The following is a 23706-nucleotide window of genomic DNA, read 5'->3' as shown; positions in this document are numbered from 1 at the left end:
TCAACCGCGATAGTAATTTACAGCGTCATTATAGTGTTCTTTGAACCAAGTAATCATTCGGTCGAGAGTTGGGAATATTAACTGGCGAAACTTGAAACCTTCAGGTCGTATGCTAAATAATTCAAAATGTGGATTCTTATTAGGTAAATAAGCAAGAATGAAATAACCGGGACGTTCTTTTGTTGAACTCAAAAAATAAGGGATGCGATCCGGATTAAGGCTCTTTTCATGTTGAAGTAGAGCATTTAATTGAGCACGATCACCACCCTGAGAATAAAATAAACAGAATATATGAATAGGAGAAATGTTGAGGTAGATATAGTGTGCAAGTTATATACATATAAGTTTGATATTAGTGGAAAACACTAAGTAAGACGTTATTTACCTCAAAATCGGTCTCCTCACTGGTTGGACAATGACTATACATGAAACTAATGATAATAAGTCACAAATCTGGTAACTGAGTCAGTCAATTAATGACCACAGAATCGAACACAACCGTGTACATGGCTCCTGAGTTTGCGGAGCTAAGGTTAAGTGACGAATCTTAATGATACAATTTGCTCAGTAGAGTAAATTTTAGCTCGATAATGAAAAAACTACTAAAACTATTCATATAACAGTTTACATAATGCAAAATCTCGTTATTTCTGATTTTTTATGTTCACCGACTATCCATGATGACATTTGGCCATCGTATAGACAGAATAATGAATTTATCCAAAACAGATAAGTATATCGTTGAAAACTGAAAGTTGATCACCGTAAAGATATTCAACAACCGACTCTGACAAATAATTTCTTAAACTGAAATAGTGAAATTAAGCAGTAGATACATTTTTAATTTTCAATGGAAGAACCTATATTAGCAAGTGAGAAAAAATTGTTTCTTAACAGTTCTTCATAAAATAATGAAGTGATAATTAATCGAATGTATAATGAAGAATAAGATAGCTTTATTATAAATATAGTAAGGTGAAAAGGACTAGGGCGGTATTTTTGTGGATATTCTGATGATAACCTCGTGATATATATATGCATGAGAGTGAGACAGATCCGCACTCACTACAGTAGATTAGTAGATCACAGTCACTTTATGCTGCGAATTGACTGAAGATGGAAAATGATAGCTGTTTGATTACGTCTGTAGTTAAATGATATCACGTTTGCTGTCACTCACATAAACCTTGAATTCAAAACCACATACAATGATGGATGCGCATTGTTAAGAAGTATCAGACCAAGACAAAGTAGCTGTTGAGTGCCTCTTGCGTTTCGAACAGTTAAGTAAACAAGTCTCTGTAAGAAGTTATTGGAATACATATTCACTTCCCAATAAGTAAAATATTAGCGAAACCAACTTACCGAAGAATCACGGTAATATTTGTAGGTCATTACATCACGAACAAGAGAAGCCATTGGTTGCACATGACGTGCCACAATTTCATCCAAGTCTTCAAATTCTTCATCACCAATAATTAACAGTTTTCCCAGTGAAAAACTATTTGATTTTTCTTTTTCGGAAACATCAATATGTTGCATAATTCCGTCATCTATCTTCCAGCTTACAGTCAGATGATCCGTTCCCTACAAATGGTGAAGTGTAAATATTGTGATAAATGTATAACAAAGACAGTAAACAACTTTAAATCCTTTTATCACTTATATATGTCCTTCTACTTGAAGAAAATTTCATGTATAATAGTGCTTTATGTGGATAGATGCGTAAATGATTGTAATACAAAAGTCTTTCCGACTCGATGTCGTGATTTTTGATTTATTTTATGAACTAGTTTAAATCTTAGCGTATATATTACGAACAAGATCATTTTGAGAGCCCTAAATTTTAAAGATTTAAGCATACGATTCTTAATAACTATTACTATTTTAAACTCACTACATCGATATATGTACACTGGTATTAGCATCACTGAAGTTCACAAGGTACGTGTGAATTAAAGTTTAGTACGCCAGTTTAAACTTGGTAAGTAATTGATGGTTAACGATCGCCTCGTGGTATACGAAATGGGATATAGGACAGTGTTTGTAAATGTGGATGGATCATTATCTCAATTTTAGTTTCACCGTAAATAGTAAGAAACTGTCTAAGTTCCATTCAGAAGTAGATATAGGAGCTAGATATACCCACAATTTATTCTTGTTAAAATAGATCACAACACAGACGTTGTATCGACTTCTAAACTGGACTTTACGTAAACACTACAAAAACATCTCATGTATTTTATTGTAGAAAGTATGTGTTTGACTCCTACTAGAACACTATACTTTTGTTGTGAGTAGTGTTCCTATTAAAGGCAAGCTTTACGCTTTGTATTCTTAGGAGTAACTGTATCTTAAACTAAAAATCCAGATGTACTAAGCTAGGACTTAACAATTTTCGGAAGCGGTAGCTTGAGCTAAATCTCATCATTTTTTTCTCCAACATGCTAAATAAATTATCTTTTGCACTCAGTAATACAATCTAATTCCCACAATTCTCAAGTTACAGTAATTGTAACTCAATATCAAAAGTGTAGATTTTTCATCAGAGATCCACTCATTTAGATTGGTTCACAAGTAAACATCCTAGAATCTGGAACAATTCACCACAATTGATATCATATAACAGTTCGCTGGTGAAATTGTAGAGACATTATATCCACATATATTATTAGAATTAGGCCTTTCAACAAAATATTCTTTCATACTGATATTTCACGTTTTACTGCAGCCATAAACTACAAGTCTCCCAAAATTAACGTTGGTTACTCATAAACTCGCTCTATCCGTTTAACTCACTTCGTTATTGTAGTACCGACTTGATCATCTCAGTAAATGGGTGTGCATTGAGTAATAATATTTTAGAGTATATATTTTACTAATTAAGAATTATCGACGGTAAAAGAGAAACGCTACTTCCGGGCATAGTACAAACTAAACCACTTAAAAATTCCATCATGCATAGAAATAAGTACATCTTTATTGATATTATTCACTTATTTCAAATATACAAATTTCGGATTTACGAAATTGAGAGTAAAATAATACATTACTATCATCTACCTTTCTACTTGGACGAATAATAATTGCACCAGGCTCTAATTCCGGCTCCATTGCAGCCAAATGATCATAGCTAATATTTTTAAAATACGGATGAAATATCAAACGAGACATGTATGGATTAGTTTTAGCCTTAGCTTTAGCCATCGCTTCTGCTTCAGAGCGTAGATCTTTTTCTTCTTTTTCAAAATCATAAAAAGCATCTTGACGTGGACGCCATATATGACGTTCATCCTATAAAAGTAGGAAACAAATTGACTTGAACCAAGTTTTGAGGAAAAACTTAAATCATAAAAAGCAGGATTTTGCAAAAAATTTTTAGTAGGAGACGCTTTTATCTGAAACATAAACATATTCTAATACTACCTGAGAAATCTAACACTTAAATATTCACTGAAACATACCTTTAATTCCGCTGACTTGCAAGTGAGCTCCACATTAAATCTTGTTATGTCGATTTTAGTTACTCGACATTGTACAAGAGAACCCGGTTGAGTTCGTTCAAATAATTTATCTGGAGAATCCATAAACTTTAATGGTATAAATCCATCAATTCCATTGTCTAGTTGAACTCTTAATCCAACTGGTTGTCCAGGACATTCATTATTATCAAAATGACTCCAAACCTAAAATATAAATAATAAAACCAATGACCAAGAAATTATACAAATCAAATTGGTATATAATGAAAATATATAAAGTTAAGTGCATATATAAATTAAAATTTGATTCAAAACATTACGTGATTGAGTAGTTGGAAGTTATCTTGTTGACAAAATGGGCACATCCATAAACCGTTAATTTCATTTTTTGTTGGATTTGCATTGTCTAATTGTTCAGGTCGTGGTCGTCTAGTAGCAACAGATAACACACGACATTCAACTAAACGACCGACATGTAAAGTTTCAGGTGTTTCATGTGTGACCATACTGAAAATACTTTCTGGATTAGCAGATTGATATGCTTCTCGATAGTCTCGATAACGATTATTCAGTTCTTTTCGAATATCATACAAGGTGATATGTTTGTCTCCATGTTCTTGTCGTTTTAGTTCTTCTGCGAAAGCATCTAAATCAAGTTCACGTAAACGTGCAGGACTGAAATACAAAAGAAATATGAGAAAACTCTGAACAACCAAATCGGTAAATAAACAGTGTTTAACACAAATGATAGAGAGTATGCAAGATTGACAGTGGAAACAATAAAAATGACGTATTCTCATGAGCCAAGAAGTAGGTTAAAACATGATAAATATGATTATAAATGAAAAGTCAAGAGCCGAATCATAATATCAAAGCATATAGCATTGACTTAAGGATTGCTCCATATTCTACAACAGGTGTACGTTGTGTGTTTTGTGTACAAAAATTCATTTTTTAATAAGCGAACGAATGTGTGTTGAGCAGATGTCCAATATCGTCGTATCATAAAAATAAATTTGATAATTAGAAGCGAAACAATGAATGTGACAATACAATGTTGATTAAAATAGTTGTACTGTTACCCATTGACAAACAACAACTAATAGACACGCATGACTGATGTACCTTAAAATTACGTCAAAAACCCCTGGCTTTGTTTTAGTACCTGGATACCACAATTCCTCTTTTCCTTCTAGCCACCGTTACTCCAGAAGACAAATCTTATAAGGTAGGTTTATTGGGACAGACCAAAGAATGACTTTCAAGTAAGCAACACACGTGTATCCATACATGTACAACGGAAATTGAAGAAACATTTAGGAGACTAAAAGAGCCACGGACCAACAAGAAAATAGCATCTTTAAAAATAAAGAATAGCTTCTATGGGAGGTTGAGATTACCTCCAACGTTCAGCAAGTACATCATACATAGTACTTTCGATCACTTATTCTAATTTCATTAATGGATGATTGCTACATGTTGAAATGTCATTTTTATAAAACATTTCATCAAAAGCCTCAACGCTTGTTATATTTCCACTTTTTATCCAGCATATCAAACTACGTTATAATGGCAAACACTTGAAGATAACTCTAATCTATAGGAAGTCTTTCAGCAAAAAATAATTTAGACCTACAAGATAAAAATGACAAAATAATAAGCGAGTAAGAGGCTTCTTTAGGACCTAACATTCCCATTAGTGAAATGTAGATAGAAAATAAAGTCAGTATTTCAAAACTTAAGCGTTTCGTAAAATTTATGACATATATATATATATATATATATATATATATAATCATACCGAAAGTAAGTGGAAAGCGATTCACTAAATAGATAAACACTAATCAGAATAGGGGAAATGCTTTATTATTAAGTAGAAATGCTTTATTATTAAGTAGAGACTTCAAACTGAAGTCGAATTTACTAACGGCTTTTAATCAACAACTTATATTGAAATTAAACCCGTTTCAACACGGAAAATTGCAAATTCGTATACACTTAGTCGTACAACACAGATAAGCATGGAAACAGTCAAAGAAATAAGAATTAACGATTTGTTCGTTTTTCGGATATGCTAACACGAAATATGATGGTCAAGTTAATGATACAGAGTAGTATTATTTTGTCGTGCCTATCTCCACATATTCAAAGTAAACATTTTACAATTTGAGTAAAAAAATATATATACCTGTGTACTATCTCTTCCAACGCAACTGTTGGATCACATTCCTCAGTATCATCATATTCTAGAGCATCGACAGCCATTTTTTTGGCTAGATCATAACTTTCAGGATGCACTCTAGTAGAATCCAGTAGATCTACATCATCTGCATCTAGATCACGTACCGATGAAGTATCGATCTTGATGAAGCCAGCACAATTAATTACAACCCGTGGACCAAATTCAATCATTGTTACTAATTGCATACGATTGGTTAGATGAGTTTTTTTGTGCTTTAGGATCTATAGTGAAACGGAGCAAAATATAATGTTGACGATTAAAACCTCCAAAACAACGGTAAATGTTTCAAACAACTTCTAAAATGAAACAAATCCTGATTTAGAAAGCATGCACAAGACTAAGATCAGCTTTTATATAGAAACAGTGACTCAATAATTACTGAATATTTTGATTATTTTACACTGTAATAAGAAATATAGACATAATTACGAGTCCCTAGCTGAAAATTACATATAAATCTAAAAACGTAACATTAAGTAACTATACGTTTGATATAATCGGCTTCAAACTAAACCTTTTCTGTGATAGCTAGATATATCATAAGGCTCCCTAAACCAAAACTTGGTCATGAAACCTAAGAGCCGAAAAGCAAGTGCTTTAAAACTTAAGCTCGCACCTTAAATATATAAATCTTTCAACTTACGCATAACTTGTTACTGGAAAATGGGCGAGACTAAACTATACTGCCGACCTTTGAACGAATCTTAAATGACCTTGAGAAATATTAGCCAATCAGAAGACAGTTAGTATACAGTAAAAATATATTATACAAAACTCAAAAATTAGAGGGGATACTGTTCTTTTATATGACTCAAAAACTTCTCAAGGTCAGATATAGGTTCAGAAGTTCTAAAATCATAGTGCATACGGTACAGGAACACATCCATATGGCTCCATGGTAGTCGACCTCTGAAACCATGATAAGGTCTCAAAAATTCTTTTAGCTTTGACCACATAGCTTCAATAATGTTAGTATATTGGTATGGTTTACGGTTAGAGTTAAGGTTTAGAGTTAGGGTTTAGGGTTAAGGGTGAGACTATAATTTATGGACGACCTTTGAGCGACGCTAGAGTGACTCTGAGAGTGTCAAATAATAACTAAGACCAAATGAGGGTTATAAACCTGTAAGAAGAATTCAAATTATGATTAACAGTTCATGATTAAGGCTAGGAATTATATTTAAGGTTTTCATCACGAACTGACATCAGCTATAATGCCAAAACTCTATTTATCCAAATAGATAATTGAATTTCGCGCCAAAATCTTATGATCACTTCTCTTGTAGACGCTGAATTATCACGTCTTCCCTAAAATCTGCTGCAAACCGATCGTACGCAAGCATCAAGTACTGAACTTAGCGCCGTGACCTTGAAAACCCGCGAAAGCTTCTGATTGGTTCGGCAGTATACTTTAGTCTCGCCGTAAATGCTATTAAACGTATAAAATTTTGGAAACCAAAGGATAAGTGATTTTGAAAACATCATTGTTATATCCCAACGAGAATTATGAACGGTGACCTTTGAGAACTATTAATGAACCAATACGATACATATAATCTTACTGTATGATTATCAATTAGCTAAACTATGTATATTCATGTTCCTCTTATTATAAGCTTCATTTTGGCCTATAGACTATTATTATACGATTCACCATTCTTGAGTCTATCAATTATTATCTCCCACATTCAGAGACACTTTTGGTTACATCTTATACAAATGTTATTTCCTATTTTATGGTACGATGTGGTCTGTCTTTTTTGTATATAAACCCAGTATGTTTGAAATACATGATTCATATCGCAGAGGCTGTTATTGGTGTTCTGGACTCAACAGGTAAGGTTAAACAAGAAGAAGGACCGATTAGGACTCGTACGGGTTTTATGCGTCATTGGTCCGGTCGATAATTCACTGTTCTCTGATTGGCGGCATAATTACGTCGTACATTGAAAGGGGCACAAGACCACAAGTTATAACGATCATCGTTATGAGATGTAATGACTGTGTGAGAAGCACAATGATATTTTTTCATCCATAAAATGACAAAAGTAGTGTATATTACGTGAAAAAAAAGTGTTACAACTAATGATAATAAAATACAAGCGGTTTATTACGGAAAAGGTAATAACATGGAAATAGATATCATTTGTAAAGTGCCCTGTCATTTGAAATCCTCATATGGGACAGAAAATGTTAACTAATCAATTACAAGAACTAGGGAAGTCATTATCAACGTAGAGCCAGATACTAATTTGTATCGACCAAACTCGCCACACCACATTAGCGTGATAAGATAAAAACACCAAGATTACTACAGAAAGAGGTCGAAATAATGTAGTATTAATGATAAAGAGAAAGACTGAGCATTGGCAATACGGTTAGAAAAGACATAATGGAAAGGTGTGTACGAAAATAATCAGAACTTGAAAAAGGACAATAGATCTCCACAAATCCATTTGAATTGATCGACACATGAGACTCGTTTTGACTGATTGTGGGCACCATAAGTAGAGAAAATGGCTCAGTTGTAGTCAGTTCAATATATTTTTGTGTGATAAACACTATCATAGGTTGATAATATGAACTCAAAGAGACTTTAAAAATATCATGGTATGTATAGTTCTCACTTGACTGAAGATAGGCGGTTAGGCTGATTCTAGTTACGAAGCAATAAACCTATGTTGAAAACAATCAGATTCAACAATTAATAGAGCATACTGAAAAGAGGCTCAGGCGACCAGCTATGATCCGCTAATTTTTAATCATACGGTCATAATTTTAAATGAAATATTAGCATTATTCATACAACATTTATAGATACTGAGAAATTCAGGTACGAAAAAGCAGTTGATCTAATAGTCTCTCTTTATATGTTTCTACGAACAAATCACTACTAATTAGCTAAGATATGAGGATTAAAATAGTCTTTCCAAGTGGATATCGACCATTCAAGTTTGTAAGAAAAAACACAAAAATTAACTAAAATAAAGCAGTCTCGTCAATCAGAAGACCAACAATCATTTCGACGGTGAACTGATCCTGGAGAACAATAAAGGAAAAAGGAACCAGGTAGATAAAGTAGTTTAGATCTTCACTTACCTCCAAATTCAAGAATACAAGTAACCTTGATATCATTGTACACTATTAAATCGACGCTTACCTACACTTACCAAAATGCACAAAAATATATGTCATACTGCATGTAGGCCAGTTTTATCAGTCACAAGGAGTGGAAGTTTTTAATACATTATGATGAGACATTTAAATACATAGTTGAATTAAAGCAACGATGAATCCTATGTCGAGCATAAGTTTCTGATCTATAATTTCTTTGAGCTGATTTGTCCGTCTTTGTAGATAACTGTGGACGATCATAACAACGAGACTGAGTAGTTAGCTAACCAAGTATGAGAAATTCGAGCTATTTTTTCGATTTACATTCTAATCCATATCGTCAAAAAAGTGGTGCACAGTGACCTACGTCGAAAGAACGAGAATATACAACTGACAAAACCTATTTCCTGGTATCAAGTAGACTGACGGACACACATTCATGTGGCACCTATTTTATGGATAGTTCATATGATAAACTACCTCTTAACTCTCTCCATAATGAGTGGGCTTAATAATGTTGCCAGGATAAAAGGTTTCCCCGATGTAGTCTTTTATCATTAAAACGTTTTAGTTCAAAAAATTACCTTCAACATGTGTAGGCCCTTGCGAGGTCCAAGTCCTGAAATAAACTGAATAACTCCAGCAGTATGGGGGTGAGACAAACAACGATTCACATCAACTCCAACCTCGTTCACTCGATTAATGAATTCTATCTCCAATGCCCGAAGTAACATATCACGAGGAAGAGAATCTTGTAGTGGATGCCATCTGATACCCAGAATTTCATTCTCAATAGTTACTAGTTGGGCGAATTCGAATAAAGGGTCCTGCAGACGCCTTCCCAAAGAAATGGCTTGACGAAGAAGTAAAGGGTAAGATATGGGTAAATCAAATGAGGCACGAGAAGAAAGAGCAAAAACAATAGAGAGTTCTGTTTCCATCAATTCAACATGAATACGGAGTAGACGTCTTTCATTTGCTAATTCGTTTACAAGATTTTGAATGTCTTCCTGCAAAAACAATGCCTTTCTGCAATCGCACCCGATTACGCAAACTTGAGGTTTGTGTTTTACCATAAATGTTGAAAGACGTTGCATATCTTCTTCCTAAATTTACAAATATATAAATAAAGAATCTCAAGTACGTACGTTTTTATGACGCAATGCGCTATAATCACAGTAAATCACGAAACAAATAATTTTATTCATAATAGTATTTAAAAATATTGGAAATCATACCTTAAGTTTTTTCATGTCTTCTGGAGCACGACGAGATACCAAAAGACCATGGAAATGAAGAAAATCAACAACCTCACCATTACAGTCCAGTTGAACAGCAGTCACCATTGACTTTCGACTATCATCCTCGTTTTTTAGTGCAAGAGACAAAACACGAGCTCCTTTTGGCCAAACAGCTCCACTAGAACGAGAATCAATGTCTCCACTAGTATGGAAATCTGATTTGTGACGATTATTGACAAAAGAAGAAGCTGTTTCTTCCGTATCCATTTCATACGAACGATGTCCATCAGGAGGATATGGACCTATCCGAAGGTAATTAAACAACTTTTTGGCACACATCTGCAATTTTAATCAGAAAGAGTATACAAACGATTAAGTATGATATATATATATATATATATATATATATATATATATATATATTTGAAAACAGAGTAGCATCATATAAATAGATCAGAAGACTTCCATAAAACATATACATATAATACTAAACATAATTGCAAAATAAAAAGTCAACAAAAGAAGCAAAATATGTTGATTGTTGACAGCGTGCCTATGAGGTAGCATTATCGTCTTAATTGTGTATAATAATCTTCAGTTAGCAACTTTTAAGACAGAAGTAATGTATGAGCAGACCACAATACAGTGTAGTTAAAATGCCTGGTACGGTCGAGGGTGAAGAGAGTCAGTTCTCCCTTTCAAAATGCTCTCACATGGCCATGCGTATACACAGCCACTGTCACGAAACTCCTACCCACTGCCTTCTCGCGGCCGAGGTGTTGTTTACAAAATTGAGAGGATGAAAGGCGAATGTTCGGAGCCGTAACTGGGTTGGTGGATATGGAGGGTCCACCTAGGGGAGTTGGAAAACCCTGATTCCAAACCAATGGTGCACATGGGCTCCAGGATCCTGAGAAGATAAATGGCGTATGAACTTACTGTTGGTCACCGGCTATCGTGGGACTGCATCTCCTGACGTTGCTCCACTGCCTTGTGGATCAGACCTCTAGGTCGACGGCTCGGAAAGTGGCCTCCTAAGTAAACCATCTGCTTCGGTTTGGGCTCCCGAGCAGTATCTCAGCTCTTACACAAATCGGATGATTTATGTGATGCATATCTATTTGGTGCCTCCCCTTGTACCAACGTTTATGTGTTTAAATAAATAAATAATAAAGTTTAAACGACACAGAAGATAGATATTATTTCACAGTGAATAGTGAGAATATAATCTGTTTGTTCGCTCAATATTTCTTTTCAAAACTGAAGAGAGTTACACATTAACTAGAATTGAAAGAAACTTATTTATCTAGTTTATTAAATACAGACTGCTTAATGATGACTCGAAGCATTTACTGTGTTATCAACTCACAACACTTCCCAGATGTTCATTTTAATTAACTAATTGATGTTTATAATTTGATAAAATGAGTAACGAATGATTTGGATTAGATAGAGGTGAAGAAAAGTCACATTGAAACATCACATCAGTTTTCGAAGTCAGGGTTCTGGTATCAACTATGCAGAGAGAGTTACAGGTTTCTTAATTGAAATCCGTGAGACAACGGTTGAATACTTTGATTAGTATGTCTGAAAATTCATTTACTCTTTATCTGTACTCAAACCTTGGATTTTGGATCATTCAGCCTTTATTTTCACTTGTTTCTCTTACTTTTTGCCTTCAATTTCGCACTACTATTGTAATCATTAATTTTTCAGTTACTAAACACTTTCAACAGTTACGTTAAGAAATATTTTCTAAACATTTGAAAAATTTAATTCAACAGCTAAACATAAGCTCATATCGTCGACAAAATGTGTATAACAAGAAGAGACAGTAATATGATACTAGCTTATATTTAAGAAGTCCAACGATATATTAAACATGTATCATAAAATGGTAGTTTTTTAGGTGGTAGTGAGGAGATCGACGTATGCAAAAACCTCGTGAGTAAAAAATTAAAATCGTTATCACAACACAAGAACACATCAGTAACAGTTTTTCAGAACAGATATTCGCCGCTAATGAAACACAGGAACAATATTTCCTCCTATTTGGGAAACGTACATTAGATGCGTCTGTATCCCAGTGTCAATATCCAAACATTAACTTCTTATCCACCTAGCTGGTGTGTTTAAACAAGCACTAACTTTTAAAACGGGTATGATGTTTGTATTATTATTATTAACTATACGAGTTGTACCGTTGCTGATATTTAGGACAAAATTTTTGACGAGTCTTTGTTGGGATATGTACACCATGTGCGGATTGTTTCAACTTGCGACAAAACGATGCAGGCCACACGGGATACACATATACTAACAAAGACTGATTAAAAATCTAATCCTGAATATCAACAACGCAATAACTCAAAACCTTACTAATAATGCTATTAATATCGAAATCCGTACAGCGGAAACAATATTCAGAGTGTAACTGTGATGAAAGCAAAAGATAACCAACTAGTAAGTGGAAGGTTAGAACTTATTCCAGATATTAATTTTGAATGACTGGGTAGTTTCGTTAATCTCACTTAGCTATTGAATATTTACATTATTTAGGTAGTTAAGTATTATCTTAGATTTCATATACCGAATGAATTAATACAAAATTTGCTAGCAGAATTAAAGTACATACTCTCAATACAGCTTGTTGACTTTCATTGAGTAACTTCTGCCGTAATTCACGTACAAGTCCAGGGAAAATAAATTCTTCAGCAGCCTGTTTAAGAACTAGATTACGTTGTTCGTTCCATGCTTGAACCAATGAACTAAATTCGTCCTGATAAAAGAAACGTTGAAGCTCATCTACTAACGATAAACCTCGAATTTGTTCGGTTGGTACATGAATTTCATATTGCACTAGTTTGTCACGTTCAGCCTGAATTCAAGTTAAGGTATAAAAAGTCAAGATAATTAAACACATCTAATAGTGAATAGTTAAGCATCACGATATAAAATATATCTCCCGAAAGTACCAGTCATAAATAAATTTTGTGTTTTGAAGGTCATGATGACAAGTTTAAATAATCTACAAATGTAAGCATTAAAATAACTGAGAGTTCTACTAGTAGAGTGAAAATTCCCATTTTGACATTTGATAAATAAAAAGGAACGAATCGAGTTTATAATCTAATGTTTATAATCGATGTTATTATATAGTTATTACGTAACGTATCTACTCCATGAGTGTTATTTAATTGTTGTAAATTATATATATATTAGTGTAGAGCCATGATGAAAAACTAATTGAAAAGAAATTTCTTCGCTCGATTCGTTCCTTTTTATTTATCAAATCATTTTGACCTTTCTAATTTACAAATAACACAATTTTGAAGTATATATGTCGTAACAGATGTAAACGTTCACCATTTCTAATATATAACATTGTCAAATTAATTAATATATGCCTCATTTTGGCCTTTGTAAAATATCACAATAATTATGGACCTATAACTGTAGAGCCTGATGATGAAGTTATTGAAAACAATTGTTCGCTCAAATATTGTTCATTTATGAAAATAACGTAAAAATACTCTCAATACAAGTAAACGTTCTAAAATCCTAATTAAGTATGTCAATATTGCGCGACAAAGTAGGCGGTAGTTGGATGTAAGTAAAACGTGTACCAGACACCTCAACCAATGAGGATTTACTGCCTTACGAACCTATTTGGTATCTTTGCCTAGTATTCTATGCCGAACTTGAGCATTACTTACTCAGTTGTTTCACCATTCGTCAACAATAGTTTGCAGACATCTAAGATCAAACACTTGCAGAATGTATATGTCTTCTACTTCCACAGACCATGTTCCACAGCTATGGTGTAAAATAGAACGGAGTGTTGCGCAGTATATTAACTCCTTAATAGACACGGACATTTGCCCTACACCAAGAGTGATGCAATTTTGTAAAACTAAGCGAGGTTTATGGATTCGTGCTGAAATTTTTTCAGCCGTGAACCGACCGAGGTTGGTGGGACTTACAAGGTAAGTGGAGTAGTCAATTAATTCACTCCCTAAGTATTTAAGTTGAGTCTTTTAGTACTAGACTCTGTTAATTATAGCATTCTGGGGACGTACTATGTATAACCAGCCATTGCCTACCTTGGTATTTTATTCTAACTGATGTATGAGTGGGTTAAATAAGAACGAAAAACGCAAACCAGTCGGTTAATCCTTCATATTTTGCGTTGCGTTTTAAAGCTTCGAGTGATAGATTTCATGATACTTTTATGGCGATTGTGATGAATCTTTCAACTTTTACGAGGCTAAATAATTATATATCAATCACGATCAAGCGACATTACAAAAATGATAAAAATGTCAGGTTGAAAAATAAAACCACAAAATCGTACTCAAAAGGGTAACATTTATATCCGATTATTAAGTAATTTCTAAAGTATTTAGTGGAAGGTATTAATGCAGTGGATAAATAATGATGGCGTGTTCAGTGATAACGTGAAGATCGACCAACTGATTGAGCCACAATTATGATGAGATGGTTAACATAACTATTTCGTTAGTGAACCTAACGAAAATAGAAATTCGTGATATATATATATATATATATATATATATATATATATATATTACACCTTTGTACATGAACTTACATTATGTATGTGAAGGAAAAGTACATTGCCCATCAAATCCGTTACTGGTTTGTTAGAAAGATATTTAATTTGAAAAAGTGGATGAGACTCGTCTATATGTTTAGCCCCTCGTTCAGTAGGACGCATGCTGATTACAGCTTGTAGATTAAACATTTGGCGCATCATTTTTCTAACAAGCGGCTCACGAGAAATTTCAAATGCAAGCATATAACGAGCTGCAGACAGTGCTAACTCAGAATTAGGAAACTGTGGAGACAGGAAGTCACCAGCTGCATCAATAGGTAGCATAGGGCATTGGTCAACATCATGGCGAAGATACTGGTCCTGAACATTTTCAGCAAACTGAGACGCCGAAAGACCAAATCTTTGTACAAGATCACCTAAACCAGCTCGTTTAGCCACCTCATATGAAGCAGTTGCACGAGCCTGTCTCTGACGAATAGATCGTCCAGTTATTGGGTCGATAGTTGTTGTAACCGGGTTAGCTTTTTCAACATTTGTTTCATCACATTCCTGTTCTTCAGATTGTTCCCCCTCGCCTCCCTAAAAAATATTAAAAGGAATATGAAAACGAAATAATAAGTATCAGAAGGAGAAAAAATCGAAATTGAGTTTTTGACGCACATTTTTCTGACGCGCATACCAACGGTTCATTGGTTCGACATATCCAGAAAAGTGAAGCAAATAATTCAACCGAACGTCGAATAGCTCTTCTAAAGAATCTGCGCTACGAGCACTAAAAAAACAGAATAGTGTTTAACAAGTGACTAACCATGCAATTAATTTCAGTATCGAAGAACAATGCTTTTTCAGTGGACTGACAGCATCTTCAGTGGTGAGAGCCTCAAAATAGTCTGACAAACGTTGGAGAAGATTGATCATATTTCTTTTGCGTTGATGCAAAATGGTCCATTTCTCATCCATTTGATATATTCTCCAAAGATCTTTGATATTCAGGTCCTTTTCTATACATTCTTTCCGGTAAAATGCAATAAAAGGGACCTCAAACAAAAACTCCCTCATAAGTTTTAGGGACTCGAGAATTTTAGGTATAACTCCAGGAGGCTATCAGTAGAATAAGTCATAAAATCTATGGTTACCTTATATTCCGCATCTTCTTTAAAAGCATGACGATAGATCCATTCGGCTTCATCAGAAAGTTCCTGCAGATCTTGAGTATATGTTGCTGAACAGGAATCTATGTATTTAACGGGAACCTGACGAAGCTGAAAGCGTTCTGGAACATCAGTCTTTCGAATGCGTTCATCTGCCTGGCTGTAGTAGGCTCTTTCAAGATCACTAGGATCAAAAAGTTCGTAAACACGATCATCCATGACCATGTTTGAAGGTGCCCGACGGTGTTTTGATCGTCTAGCTTTAGAGCCTTCCTCTTCATCTGAATATTCATATTCTGACTCGTCACTGTAGTCATCGCCTCCGACGCGTGATTTTCGGAATGCTTCGAACTCCGATAAGTCAAAATCAACACCGAAAATATTTTGAGCTTGCTGAAGTGCTGCATCTTTATGCACTATACGCTTAAAGGCCTTGTGGGTGGAGCACCCGTTCTATCATCCACGATAAAGTCCCCCATGTCTACATTATAGGAAGTAATAAGATAAACAAATCGCCAATACAGATAACTTCGCATTTGCCGCATACATATTAAAAGTAACTTAAAATCTTACCGAAATCTGTCTGTCTTATCGCTTAAATGAAAGATAAATGAAAAACAAGCGACAATAAAATGGTGCATCTAATACCCTTAAAAATCACAAGAGTAAGTAGTGTTGTCAGTAAATACTACTCACGGAGCCAAATGAATAATTGGCAAAAAGGTGGTATTTATACTTCAATCTCAACGAAATAATTGCTACTTTTCAATACAAATTCACCTCCTAATGAATCTCTGAACTAGTACATTTACTTCAATTTAGTTCGCTCCCATAAGAATTCAGATGATATTAGCAACGGCTCAAGGCTAGTATAAAATTTCAACATAATAAACGGAAAGCAACAAAAAGCATTGTGTTCAGCGGAATTAACTGCTGCATGGTACAACGAACGTGGATGCAGCCATTTGACCGTGCATAACTGTTTTCTGTCGATGACTGTGATGCCAACTATTATTATAGTCCGAAAATTTCTATTCAACCACCATACACTACGTTACATTCAACTGGTGTGACCTGCGTAGTTTTAAGCTAGCTAGTAAGAGAAACAGGATGACCAAGGAAATTTATGCATCTTATTTACTGTAGTCCAACAGCACTGTTAATTGAGAAGAACTGCCAATATTGAGACATTTAAGCGATCAGGTGGAAACAGAATAACATTTATTGAGATGTATGTCAAAGAAGTGGAGTTGCGGATCAGGTTACATTAGCTGGAAAAATGAATGACAACTAAAAACTGCTAAAAATGTTGGCTTTCAATCTAAACGTACCTCTTTCTAAAAGGTGACTTGTGCTTTTGTAATCGCTTTCATTTTAATGAGTTTTAGTAACTATTCTTTTTGAGTTTTTTAAAATTTGTTTTATAGCTAAACAAAGTACAGTAGAAATCAAAACAGAGCAAACCTTATTAGAAATATTAAGCCAGCTTTCGATAAAATGTCTTGCTTCTACTGTGTATGCTACTTATGTCGACAGATATAATTAGTATGTAACCCCGATCAGAAGTGGAAACCCTAGGCAGAAGAAGGCTAAGAAGATCAAGTTGGAGAGGAAACAGAAGCGCAAATAGAAAGGAATTGTGACTTGGAAGAATCACACAGAATGTGAAGGACAAATGATGGGATTTTGAAAGTGCATTATTCAATATATGGTTCTCACATTTTGCCAAAAGCTTCTGTAATTTTGTGCTGAAATATATTGGTTGGCCACCTCCACCTGAGTGTTCGTTCATCACACTACTCTGTAATGAATCACATACTTTATTTACCATCCTAAACTTTAGGAAATTCTGTATTCAGGGAATTGAGAATAAGTGTATTGCGAAACTCATCATAAAAGATATATATATATATAATTACCGTCCTCATCTTCCTCCTCTTCTTCATCACCAACCGACACACCAAAATCAGTTGGCTTGCTACGAACAACTCTGTCTTCATCAAATTCTTCATCCTCGTCTTCAAAGATTTGACGTGCAATAGCTTCTCTTCCCCTATCCTCTTCATAGGTTGCTTTCTTGGATACAACTTCATCTTCATCTGCTTCATCGTCATCGTCAAGCACTAATCTTCGTTTTTTCTAAACAGAGTTCAATAATAACGAGAGCTTGTAAGGAAATAATGTTAAATTACTTAATAATTTTATGAACAAACATGTAAAATGAAAATTTTGTTATTAGGATGTTGAAAATTGATATCTAAGTTTAAAACACCCGAATAGATAACGACGTTATCTGACTATTTCGGAGTCCGAAATACGTTATCACCAAAAACACCGTAGCTTTTTTGAAATATTAAACTGAGTGAATCTATCATGGAAGGCAGACCATCTTTGTATGATAAGCAAAGGTGGATCACCTTTAAAGTGGTCAAATTCAATAACGTGAGATTTCATACTACTCAAGTAATTTAAATACAATTGTGAAATAAATTAGGAGGAACTAAAATCCTAGTTAACAGCACTGACTTTCGTAAAATCAATGAGTGAAAGTACCAGTGAATTTTGATAACCGGGATTATTATTCTAAGAGGTATATATTTTAAATCACTTTTGGCTTCAAGATACATAAGTGGTGGTGATCAGTACTCAGATTCTTGGGATGATTTAACATATTACGGTTTTAATTTTAAGATTTCCAGTTTTTTTGGTGTGAACTACTATACCGTCAGAAATCACAGAATACCTGATAAAAGTAATCATAAAGGCTCTATTCAATTTTATGTCTATTACAACACAGAATTCTCCGTCTACAATATTTCACCAAGTTCTTGTACGTCATAAATCAATCTGTATATTTAGACAGCTGAATCTCTAACACGAAATATCTTTTGTCAAGTGGCTTGGAAACGAGCTAACAATTTAAAATAACAGTGGTATCTAGTAGCTTCTCATCTCCAAGCGTATCACAATAATTTTTCAGGGTCAAAAGGAAGCTTTTGATGCTTAGCTTCCTTAAAATATATTACTTACGTAATATTTATTTCTACATAAATGAAACTTAATTTTCAAAAGATCTTTAAATGGTTTGGAGAGTAAACAATTAAGTACAACTGAAGGGCTACAATAGACATCGAATATAACGGTTTTTATGAGATCGTCCTACATATCTTATAAAGGATGAAAAGCGAACCACTTAGGTATTTCAGTAAGAAGTTAAGTGGCAGCAATGGCATAGACAAGCAAAGTAGAAAAATACGTTTTTATTGAACTGAGAAGTAGAGGACCAAACACAAAGGCCTAAAACAAATAACCACTAGCCCTAAGAATAAAACTTTCAACGCTTTACAAAGACAGTCGAAGAGATTGGTTATCCATTCCTTATTAGGAAGTTGAGGTATTCACTGTGTTGTTAGCCCAATACATGCGGAACTTATTCGTATGATCGAGATCTATCGCGGAGGCTCACATTCAGAATCTCAGCACAGTGGGATAAACGATTTATTCCAATTGGTTTAGAGCGTTTTATGCACTGCAGGGAGCCAATATTATATGTATCTGATTTCGTCATAGTATTCCACTGTGAAGTATGTCTAAAACGTGGTTACCCGATAAGATGCTCATCACAAACTGTCAGAATCAAGATAAATAGCTAGATAAACTATAAATAATACAATTACCTGTTTTTTCAAATTGATACCAACATTTTCTTGGATGAGTTGAAAATCATCATCATCCAAAGCATCATCGTCATCATCCTTGTCTCCATCGTCCCCGATTTCCTCAGCATCATCTCCATCAGAGCCTTCAGACGCACCACCTTCATCTTCCTCCTCATCCACAATCCAGCCTTCGCCTTCTTTCCGACAGATTTCTTCCTCATTAGCTAAATCTTCTTCTTCCTCACTATCGCTGGAGTCCGGATCATCGAGAGCAGGCCGCTTATCCAGTTTCTTCTTCACTATATCGTCCTCATCCAAGTCGGAAAGTTCAGAGGCCTCCGACGCCTCAGAGTCCAAAAGAGAAGACATGATCTGAGAAATGTGCCCTGCACTGGTTAGATACCAATAAGCTTCCGCCTTGTTAGCAAATATGCCACTAAGGCAGTTTGAAAGTGTGTTGCTATAGGGATTTAGTTAGCACAACAGTCTGAAAGACAAGAGAAAAACCGCATTCAGTAACTGCATATATAAATAGGAACAAGTGCGGTTGTCACTAAACCGAGATGACAACGGTTTACGATGCACAAGGGAGAATTAAAAACAATGATATACGACACTAACAGTATAAATATCTCAGAAAAAACTGTAACAATCAGGAGTCAGCATATTTGAGTTTAGCTTTAAGATATGAGATATCCACAGTATAAATGAGACCGCATGAAACACAAAACATGAGCCGAAGATTTATTCAGAACAAAGTATATACACATAGCAATCAATATTGGTCAACACTAACTCAAGGCGAATGAACGCGTCAGTCAGCTACAACAGAGGATCAGGCACAGTCCAAGTTACCATACCTCATTAGCACAACAAGACCACCAAATTCATATAGGCAGTTACTTCAATGGTAGAAATATATAAAAATGATTGCGTACAATTTCATCAACTGATTAACCATCATTCCCTAATACCTTGTGTCTAACCCCACTGTTACTCACCCTATGATCCCAGCAGATGCGAGCAATATTCCTAAGACATCTGTCATCATATACTAGTAAATAACAAGTATCATCCAACCCTAATCGCCATTTTTCGCAACTGTGAAGTAAAACAAAACGAATTACCGCGCAGTATACTCGTCCTTTAATTGGTAGATGGATATCTCGCCATCTACATAGGTCACGTAAGTTGACAAAAGCCAAGCGACCTTTTTGAATCCGTACAGAAATTTCGTCAGACACCCACCCATTAGGGCTGATCAGACTTCCAAGATAAGTGAGGTTGTCGACGCGTTCAACTACTTCACTCATCATCCTTAGTTTAGGTGTTGACACAGGCCAGCCCCGAAGTAACAACTTGCATTTAGAGGGGGAGAAACACATCCCAAACATCCTGATACTGTTGCTTAGTGCTACCCAAGAAATCTGCCTTTTATCAGCGTCTTCACCAGACAGGACTATGTCATCTGCGTATTCTAAGTTGATAAGTCGACCTGGTAGGAGATCAATTCCTGAAAATTCAGTCGACGAAAACGTTTTTTCTAGCAGTAGGTCTATGATAAAATTGAACGAAAATGGAGATAGAGGACAGCCTTGCACGACACCACTTGAGGTTGCAAAATTAGAAGACAGTTCGCCGTAAGCTCTCACTCGACTAGTAGTGTTCGAGTAAACAGCCTTCACAAGGTTTATGTACTTCTGAGGTACACCTTTCAATGACAGACACTGCCACAGAGCCTCTCGGTTTACAAAGTCAAATGCCGCTTCTAAATCAAGAAAAACCATCATTGTCGGACGCTGATAAGTATGCCTGTGCTCTAAAATTTGACGAATGGTGAAAATGTTGTCGATACAGCCACGATCAGGCCTGAAGCCAGCCTGCTTTTCTCTTGTTTGGATTTCACGAGTCTTTGTTAGGCGCACGATAATTATTGAGGCTAGTATTTTAGATATATTAGTTAAACTAATCCCTCTATGGTTACCACAGGATGATTTTGGCCCCCTCCTATGTGTTGAGGCAATCAGTGATTGCGACCATTCAGATGGGATTACACTCAGTTCTCAGATTTTAGCTGAAATATTAGTCAACCTAACCGCTGAAACTAGACTATCATAATTAAAGACCTCTAGAGTCAATCCATCTGGACCAGATGCTCTTCCTCGTTTCAAATTAGCTATGGCTTTATGAAATTTAATTAGAGTCGGGGGGGTTACTTCAACGTTCTATGCAGGGTGTACGGAAAAGGTGGATAGCTGTAGAGTAGCTGGAGGGCAGCTGAAATGCTTCTTAAAGCGAATGAATGACTGATAGAAAAACATAGGAACATAACTCGTTCATAAGGTATTTGGGTGTAAGCCATACACCAAGTATTGGGCTGTGGAAACTACAGCAAACACTATAAACGGGACATATTGGATACTTATATCGATCCACATCTTGTTACACAAGTCATCATCATTACAATTGATTGGTCACTGAGTGGTTAACAATATCAAGTTTCCCGGATCCTTCGAGTACTGAAGGATTATACCAATCGGAATGTATTATCCAATCAACTGTAGGCATTTTAGTGCAACATTGCTTCCGCAAAGATTACAGGTACGCTTCGCAGACAAGTGTCAACTGACGAATAACCTAGGTTAAGAGTCTCCTATTAACAAACACCAACTACCTAACACGTAACTGCTGCATTACCTATATGCTGTCATTTGGCAAAGCTGAGAGTGCCTAAAATCGCAACTTTCAGAAAAAAAACTGACCAAGTTGATGAAAATGTGGGTAAAAATGAATCAAAAATCACAGGATTATCACTGGCGTGTAGGAGTTATCAGATTTAACACAAAACTGGATGGCCGAATGCTGGAAATGAAATGAGACAAAAATGAAAGTAATGAGATGATTGTTCAATAAACAGAAGAAGTCAACTTACATATATTAAAGCGTTACAGAACACAAACTCAAATCACCCAACCAAGGTCATTTGGTTTCGAATGGACACAATTGTTGAGGCATTACTCCGATAACATTCAGAATTATGTAGTAAGGACAGAAGGCCTACGGACTATATAATCTCTTTTCTAGTATGCTTTTTTGAGTGTCTAGTCTTCTCTTGAACAGGTCTATGGAGATAGTCATAACACACCTATTTTGTAAATAAATTCACTTAGTATTGTTTGTTTGAATCTTCCCATTGATGTCTAAGACTGCAACTGGTCAATCTCTTATTGCCAGTTACAGTCCTAAACATCAATAGGAAGACTCAAACAGACAATATCAAGTGAATTTAAACTTCACCCCATCGCACAAGCAAGTGGCTATCAGGACTCAGAGTGGATAACGCTATGTCGTTTGGAGCGAAAGGTACTGGGTTCGAGTCCCAGAGTGAACATCAACTCTGAGGTGCAGGTACATCCAGCTGATGAGTCCCAAATAGGACGAATCGCGCGTCCTGAATTCCACCATTAACCACTATCCATCTTTGCTTATAATATTTTGTAAATACTTTACGATGTTATTTGCATTTACTTTGTTAAATTTCACAGTCTATGCATTTACCGCAGAGTGATTGTACACATTGTTTAAGTGTGACCTTGAATTTAAACGTTTCCATTATGTACTACTCATTGCATGACACACGTTTTTAGGCGCTCGTAAATTCACCACTATACACACGTCTCTTGTTCGCCATTGCTTGTGATTATGATAACCGAACTCTGAAACATCTATCATCCGCAATGATACACATTTCTATTATTTTCTACGTTTGGCTATGTTATTGAAACCATATCAACCTCACTGGAGTTCTTAAACATCTATAATTATAGATTATGGTACCAAACGCAACCGAACGCGTATCGAACCTCTAACTTAAGTAACATTCCTTAACTTTTATTTGCGTTTATAACTTATAGTTGGTATATTATGACATTAACATTAGAACGTAATAACTTTATGCTATTTTTGAGTTAATATAATTTTCGGTCCACCACAGGTTAATTGAAGGTGCGGACACCACTGCTTCTGGTAAAAGGTTCCAAGAATTGATCACTCAGTGTGAAAACATGTATACCACAGGTATTTTGTTCGTTCTTGACTTCCATACTCTCGTGTTATGTCCTTTGATATGTCCCGATATTGTGAGAAGGGAAAGAGAGGATATATTAGGTCCAAAAACATTTATTAGTATTCTATACATCAAATTCAGATCGCCTCTTCACAGAGTAAAGAGGTCTAGCTTT

General features: G+C 35.2%; 1 protein-coding gene across 1 annotated transcript; it reads right to left on the bottom strand.

Annotated features, from left to right (window-relative positions):
* Nucleotides 1–22432, bottom strand: Smp_180420 (putative suppressor of ty; the record flags this gene model as incomplete). The annotated part of the gene is made up of 15 exons (XM_018795990.1): nucleotides 22398–22432; nucleotides 19484–19952; nucleotides 17726–17945; nucleotides 15792–16222; nucleotides 14692–15234; nucleotides 12715–12957; nucleotides 10358–10418; nucleotides 10077–10294; nucleotides 9423–9944; nucleotides 5671–5945; nucleotides 3803–4157; nucleotides 3465–3686; nucleotides 3064–3294; nucleotides 1366–1587; nucleotides 1–267 (listed from the first exon to the last, which is right to left on the bottom strand). The coding sequence occupies exons 2-15, from the start codon at nucleotides 19832–19834 to the stop codon at nucleotides 1–3; spliced, it is 4161 nt and encodes a 1386-aa protein (XP_018650247.1). The 5' UTR covers nucleotides 19835–19952; nucleotides 22398–22432.
* Between the last annotated feature and the right edge of the window lie 1274 nt (nucleotides 22433–23706).

This window comes from Schistosoma mansoni, chromosome 2, assembly GCF_000237925.1.
Source record: "Schistosoma mansoni strain Puerto Rico chromosome 2, complete genome".
In the NCBI taxonomy this organism is placed as follows: domain Eukaryota; kingdom Metazoa; phylum Platyhelminthes; class Trematoda; order Strigeidida; family Schistosomatidae; genus Schistosoma; species Schistosoma mansoni.
The sequence above is the reverse complement of the archived record's forward strand: the minus strand, read 5'-3'. Positions and strand labels throughout refer to the sequence as shown.